This window comes from Phaenicophaeus curvirostris, unplaced genomic scaffold (assembly GCF_032191515.1).
Source record: "Phaenicophaeus curvirostris isolate KB17595 unplaced genomic scaffold, BPBGC_Pcur_1.0 scaffold_471, whole genome shotgun sequence".
In the NCBI taxonomy this organism is placed as follows: domain Eukaryota; kingdom Metazoa; phylum Chordata; class Aves; order Cuculiformes; family Cuculidae; genus Phaenicophaeus; species Phaenicophaeus curvirostris.
This window is the reverse complement of record NW_027207049.1, coordinates 45,811-63,517: the sequence shown is the minus strand read 5'-3', so window position 1 is coordinate 63,517 and position 17,707 is coordinate 45,811. Positions and strand designations below refer to the sequence as shown.

General features: G+C 62.9%; 2 protein-coding genes across 3 annotated transcripts; one reads left to right on the top strand and one right to left on the bottom strand.

Moving 5' to 3' along the window:
- Positions 1-2,155: 2,155 nt before the first annotated feature.
- On the bottom strand, positions 2,156-8,377 carry ACTMAP (actin maturation protease). The gene is given in 8 exon segments (XM_069883023.1): positions 2,156-2,301; positions 2,304-2,405; positions 2,408-2,575; positions 2,680-2,750; positions 2,834-2,963; positions 5,321-5,445; positions 5,528-5,596; positions 8,210-8,377. Coding segments are annotated over 8 exon segments (909 nt in total). The 5' UTR covers positions 8,371-8,377; the 3' UTR covers positions 2,156-2,218.
- A 2,377-nt stretch (positions 8,378-10,754) lies between these two features.
- Positions 10,755-17,659, top strand: SNRPA (small nuclear ribonucleoprotein polypeptide A). Of its 2 annotated transcripts, XM_069883019.1 has the most exons (7): positions 10,755-10,860; positions 11,846-12,018; positions 13,286-13,450; positions 14,721-14,879; positions 15,004-15,092; positions 16,383-16,401; positions 17,061-17,659. In XM_069883019.1, the coding sequence occupies exons 1-7, from the start codon at positions 10,788-10,790 to the stop codon at positions 17,199-17,201; spliced, it is 819 nt and encodes a 272-aa protein (XP_069739120.1). In that variant the 5' UTR covers positions 10,755-10,787; the 3' UTR covers positions 17,202-17,659. The 2 variants fall into 2 exon arrangements, with proteins under 2 accessions (XP_069739120.1, XP_069739119.1); XM_069883018.1 differs by lacking the exon at positions 16,383-16,401 and having other exon boundaries at positions 17,042-17,659.
- Positions 17,660-17,707: the final 48 nt, after the last annotated feature.

Sequence of the window (17,707 nt, the reverse complement as noted above, 5' to 3'; positions counted from 1 at the left end):
GGGAGCCTCAGGCTGGACCCCCAACACCCCCCCCCCCCCCCCCCCCCCCCCAGTTTTCTCTTAAAAACACACAAGAACGACGCCTCCACAGTTTATTGCTGAGTTAGGCACAGGCCGAGGGGACGCAGCCAGAGAGGACCCCAAAAAAATGAGACAAGGAGCCCCCCAAAAATCACACGGGGGCCCCAAAACCCCACAGGGACCTGCAACCCCCTCCTTTGCTGCCCCTTCTGCCCCACAGGGGCCCCTCAACCCCCACACTCCCTGACCCTCTTGCCCTCTAAGACCCCCCAAAACCCCTAGTGGTCCCCTCTGACCCCCCAAAATCCCACAGGGACCCCTCAAAACCCCCAGGAACACCCCAAAACCCCCACAACCCCCCCCCTTGCTGCCCCTTCTGCCCCATAGGGGCCCCCCAAATCCCCCCTCCCTGCCCCTCCTGCCCCTTAAGACCCCCCAAAATCCTCCAGGCACCCCTCAAAACCCCTAACGGTCCCTCTGACCCCAAGGATCCCCCAAAACCCCACAGGGACCCCCCTTGCTGCTCCTTCTGCCCCATAGGGGCCCCCCAAATCCCCCCTCCCCGCCCCTCCTGCCCCCTAAGCCCCCCCAAAATCCTCCAGACACCCCCCAAAACCCCTAACGGTCCCCTCTGACCCCCAAGGATCCCCCAAAACCCCACAGGGACCCCCCAAAACCCCACAGGGACCCCCCCCCTTGCTGCCCCTTCTGCCCCACAGCAACACCCCAAAAGGCCCTCAAAGGATGACGGGGGGGGGTCCCCTCCTTTTCACAGGTGGGGGGTTGTGCCCCCCCAGTTTTGGGGTGCAGCAGCAGGGCCCTCCCCCCACCTCACTGGGGGACAGGAACCCCCCAAAACCCCCAGGGACCCCCCTTGCTGCCCCTTCTGACCCCACAGGGGCCCCCCAAATCCCCCCTCCCTGCCCCTCCTGCCCCCTAAGACCCCCCAAAATCCCCCAGACACCCCTCAAAACCCCTAACGGTCCCCACTGACCCCCAAGGACCCCCCAAAACCCCACAGGGACCCCCCAAGACCCCCAGGGACCCCCCCCTTGCTGCCCCTTCTGCCCCACAGCAACACCCCAAAAGGCCCCCAAAGGATGACGGAGGGGTCCCCACCTTTTCACAGGTGGGGGGTTGTGCCCCCCCAGTTTTGGGGTGCAGCAGCAGAGCTCTCCCCCCCCAGCCCGGCCCCCACCCCACTGGGGGACAGGAACCCCCCAAGACCCCCAGGGACCCCCCCTTGCTGCCCCTTCTGCCCCACAGGGCCCCCCAAATCCCCCCTCCCTGCCCCTCCTGACCCCCCAAAATCCTCCAGGCACCCCTCAAAACCCCTAGTGGTCCCCTCTGACCCCAAGGACCCCCCAAAACCCCAAAGGGACCCCCAAAACCCACAGGGACCCCCCCTTGCTGCCCCTTCTGCCCCATAGGGGCCCCCCAAATCCCCCTCCCTGACCCTAAGACCCCCCAAAATCTCCCAGGCACCCCTCAAAACCCCTAGTGGTCCCCACTGACCCCCAAGGACCCCCCAAAACCCCAAGGGGACCCCTCAAAACCCACAGGGACCCCCAAGACCCACAGGGACCCCCCCTTGCTGCCCCTTCTGCCCCACAGCAACACCCCAAAAGGCCCCCAAAGGATGACGGGGGGGGTCCCCTCCTTTTCACAGGTGGGGGTTGTGCCCCCCCCAGCCTTGGGGTCCAGCAGCAGGGCCCTCCCCCCCCAGCCCGGCCCCCACCCCACTGGGGGACAGGAACCCCCAAGACCCCCAGGACCCCCCCTTGCTGCCCCTTCTGCCCCACAGGGGCCCCCAACCCCCCTCCCTGACCCTCCTGCCCCTTAAGACCCCCCAAAATCCTCCAGGCACCCCTCAAAACCTCTAATGGTCCCCACTGACACCCAAGGACCCCCAAAACCCCGAAGGGACCCCCCTTGCTGCTCCTTCTGCCCCAGAGGGACCCCCCAACCCCCCCTCCCTGCCCCTCCTGCCCCCCAAGACCCCCCAAAATCCTCCAGGCACCCCTCAAAACCCCTAACGGTCCCCACTGACCCCCAAGGACCCCCCAAAACCCACAGGGACCCCCCAAAACCCCCCAGGGACCCCCCAAGACCCCCAGGGACCCCCCCTTGCTGCCCCTTCTGCCCCACAGCAACACCCCAAAAGGCCCCAAAGGGTGACGGGGGGGTCCCCACCTTTTCACAGGTGGGGGGTTGTGCCCCCCCCAGTTTTGGGGTGCAGCAGCAGGGCTCTCCCCCCCAGCCCGGCCCCCACCCCACCGGGGGAAGGACGTAGACGTGGCCGTCGTGGAGGCGGCGAGGACTCAGCTCCCCGAGCTGCGCGTTGCTCCCCGCCAGCCCCCCGAAACCCCACAGCTGGCAGCGGGGCTCTTGCCCTGCCTCCCCACCACCAGCACCCCCTCGGGGCCCCCCCCTCGTAAAAAATCACCCCAAAACCTCTCCCCAACCCCCCCAGAATCCGGGGGGTGGAACAGGTTGGGGATCTCGGGGTCTCGGCGACACGAAGGGCTCACGGCTCGCAAACCCAATAAAACACCTAAAAAAGAAAGAAAGGGGGGGTCACATCATCACTTTAGGGCCCCCCCAGATTGAAAGCAACCCCCCCGGCACCTTTTTAGGGTGCCTGCGCCCCAAAATTACCCGTCAGCACAGCCCAATGAGCTTTGTGGCCGCGCCGACAGCAGGGCTCGTGGTTGCTGTCTTCGTCGTAGCTGGGGGGGGGGGGGTGGGTTAAGGAGGCGAAATAGAAGAAATTGGGGTGCCCCCCCCCCCCAAAAATGAAGTGGAAGGATACGGGACGAGGAGGGGGAGCCCCGAAACGAGGTGGCGCAGCACGCGGGGGCGGTTGGGTCCGTCTAAGCCCCCCGAAATCACCTCGGCGCGGCACGGGAAAAGCTCTTGGGCCAGCGAGGCCATGTCAGAAACTTTGGGGGGACGGGGGAAAAAATGGGGTGCCGGGGGGGGGGAATTTGGGGGTGAGGGGGGGTGAGGATCCCACCCAGACCCTCTCGTCCCCCCAAAATGCTTTTAGGACCTCCCCAAATCCCTCTTCAACCCCACTCCAAACCCCTTTAGCATCCCCAATCTCCTTCTAGAACCCCCCAAAACCACATCAGGCCCCCCCCATCCTCTCTAGCAGACCCCCCCAAACCCTTCTAGGACACCCCCAAAAACTTCTAGGACACCCCCAAAACCCCTTTAGACCTCCCCACCCCCTCTAGGACCCCACCAGCCTCCCCCAAAACCCCACTAGGACTCCCCAAACCCCTCTGAGACCCCTCCAAACATCACTAGGACCCCCCAGCCCCCCCCAACTCCTCTGAGACCCCTCCAAACACCACTAGGACCCCCCCAGCCCCCCCAAACCCCTCTGAGACCCCTCCAAACACCACTAGGACCCCCCCAGCCCCCCCAAACCCCTCTGAGACCCCTCCAAACATCACTAGGAACCCCCAGCTCCCCCAAAACCCTCTGAGACCCCTCCAAACCCTTCTAGGACCCCCCCACCCCCCCCCGAAAACCCCACTAGGACTCCCCAAACCCCTCTGAAACCCCATCAAACATCACCAGGACCCACCCAGCTCCCCCCAAACCCCTCTGAGACCCCCCCAAACATCACTAGGACCCCCCCAGCCCCCCCAAACCCCTCTGAGACCCCTCCAAACACCACTAGGACCCCCCCAGCTCCCCCAAACCCCTCTGAGACCCCTCCAAACACCACTAGGACCCTCCCAGCCCCCCCAAACCCCTCTGAGACCCCTCCAAACATCGCTAGGAACCCCCAGCTCCCCCAAAACCCTCTGAGACCCCTCCAAACACCACTAGGACCCCCCCAGCCCCCCCCAAACCCCTCTGAGACCCCTCCAAACACCACTAGGATCCCCCCACCCCCCTCAAACCCCTCTGAGACCCCTCCAAACATCACTAGGACCCCCCCAGCCCCCCCAAACCCCTCTGAGACCCCCCCAAACATCACTAGGACCCCCCCAGCCCCCCCCAAAACCCCACTAGGACTCCCCAAACCCCTCTGAGACCCCTCCAAACACCACTAGGACCCCCCCGGTTCCCCCAAACCCCTCTGAGACCCCCCCAAACCCTTCTAGGACCCCCCCAGCTCCCCCAAACCCCTCTGAGACCCCCCCAAACATCACTAGGACACCCCCCCCTCCCCCCCAAACCCCACTAGGACTCCCCAAACCCCTCTGAGACCCCTCCAAACATCGCTAGGACCCCCCCAGGCCCCCCAAACTCCTCTGAGTCCCCTCCAAACATCACTAGGACCCTCCCAGCCCCCCCCAACTCCTCTGAGACCCCTCCAAACACCACTAGGACCCCCCCAGCCCCCCCAAACCCCTCTGAGACCCCTCCAAACATCACTAGGACCCCCCTAGCCCCTCCAAACCCCTCTGAGACCCCTCCAAACATCACTAGGACCCCCCCCAGCCCCCCCAAACCCCTCTGAGACCCCTCCAAACCCTTCTAGGACCCCCCCAGCCCCCCCCAAAACCCCACTAGGACTCCCCAAACCCCTCTGAGACCCCATCAAACATCACCAGGACCCACCCAGCTCCCCCCAAACCCCTCTGAGACCCCCCCAAACATCACTAGGACCCCCCCAGCCCCCCCAAACCCCTCTGAGACCCCTCCAAACACCACTAGGACCCCCCTAGCCCCCCCAACCCCTCTGAGACCCCTCCAAACACCACTAGGACCCCCCAGCCCCCCCAAACCCCTCTGAGACCCCTCCAAACACCACTAGGACCCCCCCAGCTCCCCCCAAACCCCTCTGAGACCCCTCCAAACACCACTAGGACCCCCCCACCCCCTCAAACCTCTCTGAGACCCCTCCAAACATCACTAGGACCCCCCCAGCCCCCCCAAACCCCTCTGAGATCCCCCCAAACATCACTAGTACCCCCCCAGCCCCCCCCAAAACCCCACTAGGACTCCCCAAACCCCTCTGAGACCCCTCCAAACACCACTAGGACCCCCCCGGCTCCCCCAAACCCCTCTGAGACCCCCCCAAACCCTTCTAGGACCCCCCCAGCTCCCCCAAACCCCTCTGAGACCCCCCCAAACATCACTAGGACCCCCCTCCCCGTCCCCCCCAAACCCCACTAGGACTCCCCAAACCCCTCTGAGACCCCTCCAAACCCTTCAAGGACCCCCCCAGCCCCCCCCAAACCCCACTAGGACTCCCCCAAACCCCTCTGAGACCCCTCCAGACATCACTAGGACCCCCCCAGCCCCCCCCCCAACTTCCCTCCAGGCCCCCCCAAACCTGAGAACATCTCCCCCCGGGCGGTGAAGCCCCTGGCCCGCGCGGTGGCCAGCAGCTGGGCCAGCTCCACGCCGTGGGAGGGGGCCAAGAGCCACCCCGCGAGCCACAGGGCAACCAGCCCACACCTGGGGGGGGAATAAAGATAATGGGGGGGGGGGTGGCAAGGGCACCCCTATAATGTGTCCCCCAACCCCCCCCAATACTCACTGTGGTCCATCTTGGATGAGGGGGGGGACGGGGCGGTGGAAAAGGAGCCACTGCAGGGGCGCGGTGAGGCTGGGGGGGGAGGCATGTTGGGACCCCCCCAGTGACACCCCCGCCCCCAGTAACACCCCCCCCAGTTCATACTGGGAGCAAGACTCCTCTCTCCAGTTCAGACTGGGGGCAGGACTCCTCTCGCCAGCTCATACTGGTGCCAGTACCCCCCCACCAGTTTATATTGGAATCCCCCCCCAGTTCATATTGGTCTCAGTACCCCCCCCAGCTCATACTGGAACCACCCCCAGTTCATACTGGTCCCAGTACCCCCCAGCTCACACTGGTCCCAGCACCCCCCCAGCTCACACTGATCCCAGCACCCCCCCCAGCTCATACTGGTCCCAGCACCCCCCCCAGCTCATACTGGTCCCAGCACCCCCCCCAGCTCACACTGGTCCCAGCACCCCCCCAGCTCATACTGGTCCCAGTACCCCCCCCAGCTCATACTGGTCCCAGCACCCCCCCAGCTCACACTGATCCAGCACCCCCCCCAGCTCATACTGGTCCCAGCACCCCCCCCCAGCTCCCACTGGTCCCAGCACCCCCCCAGCTCACACTGGTCCCAGCACCCCCCCAGCTCACACTGGTCCCAGCACCCCCCAGCTCACACTGGTCCCAGTACCCCCCCAGCTCACACTGGTCCCAGCACCCCCCCCAGCTCGTACTGGTCCCAGCACCCCCCCAGCTCACACTGGTCCCAGCACCCCCCCCAGCTCACACTGGTCCCAGCACCCCCCCCAGCTCGTACTGGTCCCAGCACCCCCCCAGCTCACACTGGTCCCAGCACCCCCCAGCTCACACTGGTCCCAGCACCCCCCAGCTCACACTGGTCCCAGCACCCCCCCAGCTCCCACTGGTCCCAGCACCCCCCCCAGCTCACACTGGTCCCAGCACCCCCCAGCTCATACTGGTCCCAGCACCCCCCCAGCTCACACTGATCCCAGCACCCCCCCAGCTCACACTGGTCCCAGCACCCCCCCCAGCTCACACTGGTCCCAGCACCCCCCAGCTCACACTGGTCCCAGCACCCCCCCAGCTCACACTGGTCCCAGCACCCCCCAGCTCACACTGGTCCCAGTACCCCCCCCAGCTCACACTGGTCCCAGCCCCCCCCAGCTCACACTGGTCCCAGCACCCCCCAGCTCACACTGGTCCCAGCACCCCCCCAGCTCACACTGGTCCCAGCACCCCCCAGCTCACACTGGTCCCAGTACCCCCCCCAGCTCACACTGGTCCCAGCACCCCCCAGCTCACACTGGTCCCAGCACCCCCCCAGCTCACACTGGTCCCAGCACCCCCCAGCTCACACTGGTCCCAGTACCCCCCCCAGCTCACACTGGTCCCAGCACCCCCCAGCTCACACTGGTCCCAGTACCCCCCCCAGCTCACACTGGTCCCAGTACCCCCCCCAGCTCACACTGGTCCCAGCACCCCCCCAGCTCACACTGGTCCCAGCACCCCCCCAGCTCACACTGGTCCCAGCACCCCCCCAGCTCACACTGGTCCCAGCACCCCCCCAGCTCACACTGGTCCCAGCACCCCCCAGCTCACACTGGTCCCAGTATCCCCCCCAGCTCACACTGGTCCCAGCCCCCCCCAGCTCACACTGGTCCCAGCACCCCCCCAGCTCCCACTGGTCCCAGCACCCCCCAGCTCACACTGGTCCCAGCACCCCCCCAGCTCACACTGGTCCCCATACCCCCCCAGCTCACACTGGTCCCCGTACCCCCCCAGCTCACACTGGTCCCAGCACCCCCCCCAGCTCACACTGGTCCCAGCACCCTCCCCAGCTCACACTGGTCCCAGCACCCTCCCCAGCTCACACTGGTCCCAGCACCCCCCCAGCTCACACTGGTCCCAGCACCCCCCCAGCTCACACTGGTCCCAGTACCCCCCCCAGCTCACACTGGTCCCAGCATCCCCCAGCTCACACTGGTCCCAGCACCCCCCCAGCTCACACTGGTCCCAGCACCCTCCCCAGCTCATACTGGTCCCAGCACCCCCCCAGCTTACACTGGTCCCAGCACCCCCCCAGCTCATAATGGTCCCAGCACCCCCCCAGCTCACACTGGTCCCAGTACCCCCCCAGCTCATTCTGGTCCCAGCACCCCCCCAGCTCATACTGGTCCCAGCACCCCCCCCAGCTCACACTGGTCCCAGCACCCCCCCCAGCTCACACTGGTCCCAGCACCCCCCCCAGCTCACACTGGTCCCAGCACCCCCCCAGCTCACACTGGTCCCAGCACCCCCCCAGCTCATACTGGTCCCAGTACCCCCCCAGCTCACACTGGTCCCAGCACCCCCCAGCTCACACTGGTCCCAGCACCCCCCCAGCTCACACTGGTCCCAGTACCCCCCCAGCTCACACTGGTCCCAGCACCCCCCCCAGCTCGTACTGGTCCCAGCACCCCCCCAGCTCACACTGGTCCCAGCACCCCCCAGCTCACACTGGTCCCAGTACCCCCCCAGCTCCCACTGGTCCCAGCACCCCCCAGCTCACACTGGTCCCAGCACCCCCCCAGCTCACACTGGTCCCAGTACCCCCCCCAGCTCACACTGGTCCCAGCCCCCCCCAGCTCACACTGGTCCCAGCACCCCCCCCAGCTCATACTGGTCCCAGCACCCCCCCACCTGTCCCTCCTCCTCCTCAGCAGGTCCCGGATCGCCCCCTCCTCCCCCAGCTCGGCCCCCGCCCTCTCCAGCGCCTCCCGCAGCACCGGCCGATGGGGGGGGGGCGGCTGCGGGGGCGGGGGGGGTCCTGGCGGTGGGGGGGGGCCCTCGGGCTGAGCCATGTGGGGCGGGGGGGGGGGGCTCGGGCGGAGCCATGAGGGCGCGGGGGGGGGGGCGGGGCGGGAATGGCGAGAGGTGATTGGGCGGGAAAGCTGCCGGTCAGGAGAGGCGCGAGCTGATTGGTCATGGGGAGGGAGGGGGCGGGGCTTAGGCATAAATCTGAGTTCTGATTGGAGAACGCGGCTGTCAGTCTGCGCCAGGCGCGCTCTGATTGGAGTAGGCGGGACTTAGGGTGTGGGGTCCCAGTATGAACTGGGAGGGGGTTCCTGGGTCCAGTATGAACTTGGGAGGGGGGTGTGTGGTCCCAGTATGAACTGGGAGCGCGGCCCTGGGTCCAGTAGGAACTGAACTGGGGTGTGTGTGGTCCCAGTATGAGCTGGGAGGGGGGTCCTGGGTCTAGTATGAACTGGGGGGTGTGTGGTCCCAGTATGAACTGGGGTGGTGGTGGGGGCTGGGTCCAGTATGAACTGAACTGGTTGGTGTGTGGTCCCAGTATGAACTGGGAGGGGGGCCCTGGGTCCAGTATGGACTTGGGAGGGGGGTGTCCTAGTCCCAGTATTGAGCTGGGGTGGGGGGTATGGGGTCCAGTATGAACTGGGAGTGTGTGTGGTCCCAGTATGAACTGGGAGGGGGGTCCTAGTCCCAGTATTGAGCTGGGGGGGAGTGGGGGGAGCGGGTCTGGGCTCCAGTATTGAATTGGGGGGGGTCTGGGGGCCAGTGTGAACAGGGTCCCTAGTCCCAGTATTGAACTGGGGAGGGTCCTGGGTCCAGTATGAACTGGGGAGGCTGAGGCTGCGGGCTGCCCTCTGATTGGACCACGCGTCTGTCAATCAGACTGAGTCGCTCTCTGATTGGTGAATCCGACTCTCAGTTTGGAGGCTCTGAGCTCTGATTGGTCGAGAGCCCCGGTGGGCGGGGCTTAGGGCTCCTCCCCGCGCTCTGATTGGCGGCTGCGGGCGCGCACGCGGGTGAGGAAGCGGCGGGAGCTGCTGGTGAGGGCTGGGTGGGATTGGGGGGGAGCCTTGAGGGGTTTGGGGGTGTTGAGGGGCTCCTAGAGGGGTTTGGGGAGGTCCTAGAAGGGTTTGAGGGGGTCCTAGAGGGATTTGGGGGGGACTGAGGGGGACCTGGGGGGCCCCCGAGGAGCTTGGGGGTGTTGAGGGGGTCCTGGAAGGGTGGGGTGGTATCCTAGAGGGATTTGAAGGGGTCCTAGGGGAGTTTGAGGGGGTTCTAGAATGGTTTGGGGGGGCCTGGAGGGGGTTGGGGGCGTCTGAGGGGATCCTAGAGGGGTTTGGGGGGTCTGAGGGGTCCTAGAGGTATATAGGGGGTGTCCTAGAAGGGTTTGAGGGGGTCCTGGAGGGATTTGGGGGGGACTGAAGGGGTCCTGGAGGGGCCTGGGGGGCCCCCGAGGAGCTTGGGGGTGTTGAGGGGGTCCTGGAAGGATGGGGGTTGGTCCTAGAGGGGTTTGAGGGGGTCCTAGGTGGGTTTGGGGGGGCCCTGGAGGGGGCTGGGGGCCAGCTGAGGGGATCCTAGAGGGGTTTGGGGGGGTCTGAGGGGTCCTAGAGCGGTTTAGGGAGGTCCTAGAAGGGTTTGAGGGGGTTCTGGAGGGATTTGGGGGGGACTGAAGGGGTCCTGGAGGGGCTTGGGGGGCCCCGAGGAGCTTGGGGGTGTTGAGGGGGTCCTGGAAGGGTGGGGTGGCGTCCTAGAGGGGTTTGAGGGGGTCCTAGCGGGGTTTGAGGGGGTCCTAGAAGGGTTTGGGGGGGCTCTGGAGGGGGTTGGGGGGCGGCTGAGGGGATCCTAGAGGGGTTTGGGGGGGGTCTGAGGGGCCCTAGAGGGGTATAGGGAGGTCCTAGAAGGGTTTGAGGGGGTTCTGGAGGGATTTGGGGGGGACTGAAGGGGGCCTGGGGGGCCCTTGAGGAGTTTGTGGGTGTTGAGGGGGTCCTGGAAGAGTTTGGGGGGGGTGCTAGAGGGGTGGGAGGGGGTCCTAGGGAGGTTTGAGGGGGTCCTAGAGGGGTTTGGGGGGCTCTGGAGGGGGTCATAGAGAGGTTTGGGGGGCTCTGAGTGGGCCCTAGAGGAGGCTGCGGGGATGTGAGGGATTAGGGGGGTTTGAGGAGCGCCTAGAGGGCTTGGGGGGTTCTTCTAGAAGGCTTGGAGGGTCCTAGAATGGTTTGGGGGGATCTTGGGGGGTCCTAAAGGGGCTTTGGGAGGGTCCAGGGGGGGTCTAGGGTCACTTGGAGGAATGGGGGGGTGGGAGCTGAGGGGGATCAAGCGTGTCGGGGGGTTTGGGGGGGGGGGGGCTGAAAGGGATGGGGGGTAGTCAGGGGGGTTTTGGGGTGTAGCTTCTCCCCCATCAGCCCCCCCAATTCTCCTTCTTCTCCTCCCCGGCCAGCGAACAGCCCCCCACCCCCCCAAAAAAAAGAAAATGGCAGTGCAGGAGGCGCGTCCCAACCACACCATCTACATCAACAACCTCAACGAGAAGATCAAGAAGGATGGTGAGGAGGCAGGGGGCGAGTTTGGGGGGTCCATAGGGTCGGGGGGGATCCTAGAGGGACCAAAGGGTCATTCGGGGGATCCTGGGAGGGGTCTGAGAGGGACCAAGGGGTTGTTTCAGGGGGATTTGTGGGATTTTGATGGGGCCTGGGGGTTTAGGGGGAGCTTGGGGGGTCTGAGAGGGACCAAGGGGTTGTTTGGGGGGGGTCTGGAGGTTTAGAGGGACCTCGGGGGGGGTCTGAGAGGGGCCAAGGGGTTGTTTTGGGGGGACTCATGGGGTTTTGGCTGGGTCTAGGGGTTTAGAGGAAGCTTGGGGGGTCCAAGAGGGACCAAGGGGTGGTTCTGGGGGGACTCATGGGGTTGTGGGGGGGTCTGGGGCTTTAGAGGAGGTCTGAGAGGGACCAAGGGGTTGTTTCGGGGGGACTCATGGGGTTGTGGGGGGGTGTGGGGCTTTAGAGGAGGTCTGAGATGGACCAAGGGGTTGTTTTGGGGGGGTCTGGAGGTTTAGAGGGACCTTGAGGGGGTGCGAGAGGGACCAAGGGGTTGTTTTGGGGGGGACTCATGGGGTTTTGGGGGGGTGTGGGGCTTTAGAGGAGGTCTGAGATGGACCAAGGGGTTGTTTTGGGGGGGTCTGGAGGTTTAGAGGGACCTTGAGGGGGTGCGAGAGGGACCAAGGGGTTGTTTTGGGGGGGACTCATGGGGTTTTGGGGGGGTGTGGGGCTTTAGAGGAGGTCTGAGATGGACCAAGGGGTTGTTTTGGGGGGGTCTGGAGGTTTAGAGGGACCTTGAGGGGGTTTGAGAGGGACCAAGAGGTTGTTTCGAGGGGACTCATGGGGTTTTGGTGGGGCCTCGGGGTTTAGAGGGAGCTTGGGGAGGTCTGAGAGAGACCAAGGGGTTATTTTGGGGGGTTTGGGAGTTTCTGGGAGGTTCCTGGTGGATTTTTTGGGGCCCCCCCTCACCCTCTTGTCTCGTTTTCCCCCCTCCTAGAGTTGAAGAAGTCGTTATACGCCATTTTCTCCCAGTTCGGCCAGATCCTGGATATCTTGGTGTCGCGGAGCTTGCGGATGCGAGGCCAGGCGTTCGTCATCTTCAAGGAGTTGAGCAGCGCCTCCAACGCCCTGCGCTCCATGCAGGGCTTCCCCTTCTACGACAAACCCATGGTCAGCACCCCAAAATCCATCCAGGGCACCCCTAAAAATCCGCTCGGACACCGTAAATCTCGGTGGGACCTCGGAAAGTTTGGTAGATGCGCCACAAATCCCAGCGGGGCCTTCAAAACCCAGGCAGTTCCACTTAAAAACCTTCTTAGAAGACGCCAAAATGCCACGTGGAGCGCCCCAAAATTCACCCAGACGCCCCAAAATTCACCCAGACACCCCAAAATTCATCTGGATCCCAGTGGGAGCCCCCAAAGCCTGGCAGATCTACCTTAAATCCTAGCAGGGTCTTCAAAACCCAAGCAGATCCGCTTAAAACCTTCATAGACGACACCAAAATCCACTTGGAGCACCCCAAAATCCTATCTATGCCCCCCAAAACCCCAATGGAGTCCCCCAAATGCTTATAGAGCCCCCCAAAACCCCCATGGAGGCCCTAAAATGCCTAAAGAGTCCCCCAAACCCTCAATAGAGCCCTCAAAATCCTACCTACTTCCCATGGAGCCCCCCAAATCCCCATGGAGCCCCCCAAATGCCTCTAGAGCCCCCCAAAACCCCCATGGAGGCCCTAAAATGCCTCTAGAGCCCCTCAAAACTCCCATGGAGCCCTCCAAATGCTTCTAGAGCCTCTCAAAACTCCCCTGGAGCCCTCCAAATGCCTCTAGAGCCCCCAAAACCCCCCTGGAGGCCCTAAAATGCCTCTAGAGCCCCCCAAAACCCCCATGGAGGCCCTAAAATGCCTCTAGAGCCCCTCAAAACTCCCCTGGAGCCCTCCAAATGCCTCTAGAGCCCCTCAAAACTCCCCTGGAGCCCTCCAAATGCCTCTAGAGCCTCTCAAAACTCCCCTGGAGGCCCTAAAATGCCTCTAGAGCCCCTCAAAACTCCCCTGGAGCCCTCAAAATGCCTCTAGAGCCCCCCAAAACCCCCATGGAGGCCCTAAAATGCCTCTAGAGCCCCCCAAAACCCCCATGGAGGCCCTAAAATGCCTCTAGAGCCCCCCCAAACCCCCGTGAAGGCCCTAAAATGCCTCTAGAGCCCCTCAAAACTCCCGTGGAGCCCTCCAAATGCTTCTAGAGCCTCTCAAAACTCCCCTGGAGCCCTCCAAATGCCTCTAGAGCCCCCCAAAACCCCCGTGGAGGCCCTAAAATGCCTTTAGAGCCCCTCAAACTGCCAACTATGACCTCCAAATCCCCATGGAGACCCCAAAATCCTCCCTGAGACCCCCAAACGCCTATAGAGCCCCCCAAAACTCCTCGGTCTCCTCTGGCAGCGCATCCAGTACGCCAAGACGGACTCGGACATCATCGCCAAGATGAAAGGCACCTTCGTGGAACGCGACCGCAAGCGGGAGAAGCGTAAACCCAAAGGCCAGGATGCTCCGGCCACCAAGAAAAGCGCCGCCGGCACCGCAGCCCCGGCCCAGGGCGCCGTAGCCGTGAGTTTGGGGCTTCGGAGGGCAGTATGGAATCTATAGAGCTCCTCTAGGATCTCTCTACAGCATTATACGGTCTCTATAGGGCTCCTACACAGCCTAATAGGACTCGTGTATCTTGTATAGCGCCCCGTAGACCCCGTATAGGGCTCACATATTCTCTAGGAGGACCCAGACACCCCTACAGGGATCCCTAGAGGGGCCCAGAGACCTATAGGGCTCATATATTCTCTCTAGGACCCCCCAGACTCTCTTAGGGCCCCACAGACCCCCTATAAGGCACCCCCCACCCCCCGAACCCCTATAGGGCCTCTATACCCTCATAGGACCCCCCTTCAAGAGCTCCCCAGCCCACACTGGAGCCCCCAGCTCCCTATAAGATCCTCTCAAACCCTACAGGACCCTACCCAGCCTCCTATAGAACCCCTGTAACCCTACAGGACACCCCTAAACACCTCCTTACCCCACACAAGACCCCCCTCAACCCCTTATAGAACCCCTATACGTCCATCGGTCCCCCCAAAAAGCCTCCTTACCCCAAACAAGATCCCCCTCAACCCCTTATAGAACTCCTATACCTCCATAGGGCCCCCCCAAACACCTCCTTACCCCTCACAAGACCCCCCTCAACCCCTTATAGAACCCCTATAGCCCCATAAGACCCCCACAAACACCTCCTTACCCCACACAAGACCTCCTCTACCCCTTATAGAACCCCTATACCCCCATAGGGCCCCCCCAAACACCTCCTTACCCCACACAAGATTCTCTCAACCTCCTATAGAACCCCTATAGCCCCATAAGACCCCCACAAACACCTCCTTACCCCACGCAAGACCCCCCTCAACCCCTTATAGAACCCCTATACCTCCATAGGGCCCCCCCAAACACCTCCTTACCCCACACAAGACCCCCCTCAACCTCCTATAGAACTCCTATACCTCCATAGGGCCCTCCCAAACACCTCCTTACCCCTCACAAGATCCCCCTCAACCCCTTATAGAACCCCTATATCCCCATAGGCCCCCCCCAAACACCTCCTTACCCCACACAAGACCCCCCTCAACCCCTTATAGAACCCCTATATCTCCATAGGGCCCCCCCAAACACCTCCTTACCCCTCACAAGACCCCCCTCAACCCCCTATAGAACCCCTATATCCCCATAGGGCCCCCCCAAACACCTCCTTACCCCACACAAGCCCCCCCAACCCCCTATAGAACCCCTATACCCCCATAGGACCCCCCCAAACCCTCCGATTCCTGTCCCGCAGGGGATGGCGATGGCGCAGGCACCGCGGATGCTGCACCACATGGGGGGGCAGCCCCCTTACCTGCCCCCTCCAGGCATGATCCCCCCTCCCGGCATGGCCCCCCCGGGCGCCGTGGCCCCCACCGCCGTCCTGCCAGGCCAGCTCCCCGCTTCGCAGACCGTGAGTACCCCCAAAACCCACTCCAAATGAGCCCAAACCCCAATTTTGGGGGGGGGGGGGGTACGGGGGGGTGCTGATTTCAGAGGGGGCTGAACCTGCTTTTTCACTTCCCTCCCCACCCCAGCTCTCGGAGAACCCCCCCAACCACATCTTGTTCCTCACCAACCTCCCCGAGGAGACCAACGAGCTGATGCTCTCCATGCTCTTCAACCAGTGAGTGGGGGGGGGGCTCTGTGAGGATTTTGGGGGGATCCATGCGGGTTTTGGGGACATCCAGGGGAAGTTTGGGGGGCATTCATGGGGATTTTGAGGGTTTTGGGGGGCCCTGGAGGGATTTGGGAGGGCTCAGCTTGGTTTTGGGGGGATCCGGGGGGGGCTTGGTGGGATCCACGTGGGTTTTGGGGCCATCCAGGGGAGGTTTAGGGGGATTCATGGGGATTCTGGGGGGCCCTGGAGGGATTTGGGAGGGCTCAGCTTGGTTTTGGGGGGGAACCAGGGGGATTTTGAGAGTTTTGGGGGGATTCATGGGGATTTTGGGGGGCCCTGGAGGGATTTGGGAGGGCTCGGCTTGGTTTGGGGGGGATTCAGGGAGATTTAGGGGGCATCCAGAAGGATTTAGTGGAATTCCAGGGGGTTTGGGGGGCTCCTCTGCAGTTTTGGGGGGCTCTGTGAGGGTTTTGGGGGCAACCAGGTGAAATTTGGAGGGATTCATGGGCATTTTGGGGGTCCCTGTAGGGATTTCAAGGGCTTGGCTTGGTTTCGGGGGGATCCAGAGGAGATTTTGGGGGGTTCCAGGGGGTTTGGGGGGGGCTGTGAAGGGATTTGGGGGGGCCTCTCTGCAGTTATAGGAGCATCCAGGGGGTTTTGGGGACATCGATGAGGATTTTGGGGGAACTTTGGGGTTTTTGGGGGGGCTGGATTGGATTTTGGGGTGCCCTTCACCCCTTCCCATTCTTTTTTCCACATTCCTGTGGTTCAGAGAGGTTTTGGGGGGTTATTTGTGTGGATTTGGGGGAGTTTTGGGGCGCTGTGGGGTGTTTTAGAGGGGGCTGAACAGGCTTTTTTGGGGGAGGGTGTCTGGTTTGGATTCTGGGGTCCCCTTCCCCCCTTTTCCCCCTCTTTTTTCCACATTCCTGGGGTTCAGGGAGGGGTTTTGGGGTGCTCTGGGTGTATTTGGGGGAGTTTTGGGGCTCTGTGGGGTGTTTTGGACCTCGGGGGGTTTTGGGGTGGCCAGGTTGGAATTTGGGGTCCCCTTTTTCCCGCCCTTTTTGTTTTCCCGCCCTTTTTGTTTTCCCGCCCTTTTTGTTTTCCCGCCCTTTTTGTTTTCCCGCCCTTTTTCCCTTCATGGTTTCCATATTCCTTGACTTCAAGGAGGTTTTTTGGGGTCCTCTCTATGGATTTGGGGGAGTTTTGAGGCCCTGTGGGATGGTTTGGGGGTCGCTGAGCAGTTTGGGGGGGGACTAGTTGGATTTTGGGGTCCCCTTCACCCCTTTTTTCCCTCAGATTCCCAGGGTTCAAGGAGGTTCGCCTCCTCCCGGGCTGTTTTGGGGTGCTCTGTGAGGATTTAGGGGAGTTTTGAGGCCCTGTGGGATGGTTTGGGGGTTGCTGAGCAGTTTGGGGGCGGGGAGCTAGTTGGATTTTGGGGTCCCCTTCACCCCTTTTTCCCTCAGATTCCCAGGTTTCAAGGAGGTTTGCCTCATCCTGGGCCATTTTGGGGTGCTCTGTGTGGATTTGGGGGAGTTTTAGGGCCCTGTGGGATGGTTTGTGGGTCGCTGAGCAGTTTGGGGGGGGCAAGCTGGATTTTGGGGTCCCCTTCACCCCTTTTTTCCCTCAGATTCCCAGGTTTCAAGGAGGTTCGCCTCGTCCTGGGCCATTTTGGGGTGCTCTGTGTGGATTTGGGGGAGTTTTAGGGCCCTGTGGGATGGTTTGGGGGTCGCTGAGCAGTTTGGGGGGGGCAAGCTGGATTTTGGGGTCCCCTTCACCCCTTTTTTCCCTCAGATTCCCAGGTTTCAAGGAGGTTCGCCTCGTCCTGGGCCATTTTGGGGTGCTCTGTGTGGATTTGGGGGAGTTTTAGGGCCCTGTGGGATGGTTTGGGGGTCGCTGAGCAGTTTGGGGGGGGCAAGCTGGATTTTGGGGTCCCCTTCACCCCTTTTTTCCCTCAGATTCCCAGGTTTCAAGGAGGTTCGCCTCGTCCCGGGCCGCCACGACATTGCTTTCGTGGAGTTTGAGGGCGAGGTGCAGGCGGGGGCGGCGCGCGAGGCCCTCCAGGGCTTCAAGATCACCCAGAGCAACGCCATGAAGATCTCCTTCGCCAAGAAGTGACCCCCCCGCACCCCAAATTCCCCCCCTGAACCCCCAAAACCCCCTGCCCCCTCCCGAAGGTAAGTTTGCCCTGAGGCGACCGACCCTTCGCCCCCCCCCCCTTCTTTTTTGGCCCCTACCCCCCTTTTTTTGCTCCACCCCCTTTTTACCCCCCTATTTTTTTTACCCCCACCCTTTTTACCCCCATTTTTTACCCCCATCTCCCTTTTTACTGCTTTTTTTTAGCCCCCCCCCCTTTTTTTTTTACCCCTGCTCCCCATTTTACCCCCTTCCCTCTCCCTTTTGCCCCCCACCTCCCTTTTTTTACCCCCACCCTTCTCCTTTCCCACCCCCTCGCCTCATTTTGCCCCCCCCCTCACTGCCAAACAGGGGGGGCCGGGCCCCCCAGCATTGTACCCAGGGTCTCTCTGCAGACATTGCACCTGGAGCAGGCCCCCCCCCCAAAAAATAAAGAATTAACCCCCCCCTGTGGTCCAGGTTGTGTTTTTTGGGGATGCTGGGGGAGT

Excerpts from the sequence above, each read along its gene's own strand:
- SNRPA (XM_069883018.1), top strand. The coding sequence starts at position 10,788 with ATGGCAGTGCAGGAGGCGCGTCCCAACCACACCATCTACATCAACAAC. Across the intron at positions 12,019-13,285 it reads CCTTCTACGACAAACCCATG|CGCATCCAGTACGCCAAGAC; the intron begins GTCAGCACCCCA and ends CTCCTCTGGCAG. Across the intron at positions 15,093-17,041 it reads CTCTCCATGCTCTTCAACCA|ATTCCCAGGTTTCAAGGAGG; the intron begins GTGAGTGGGGGG and ends TTTTTCCCTCAG.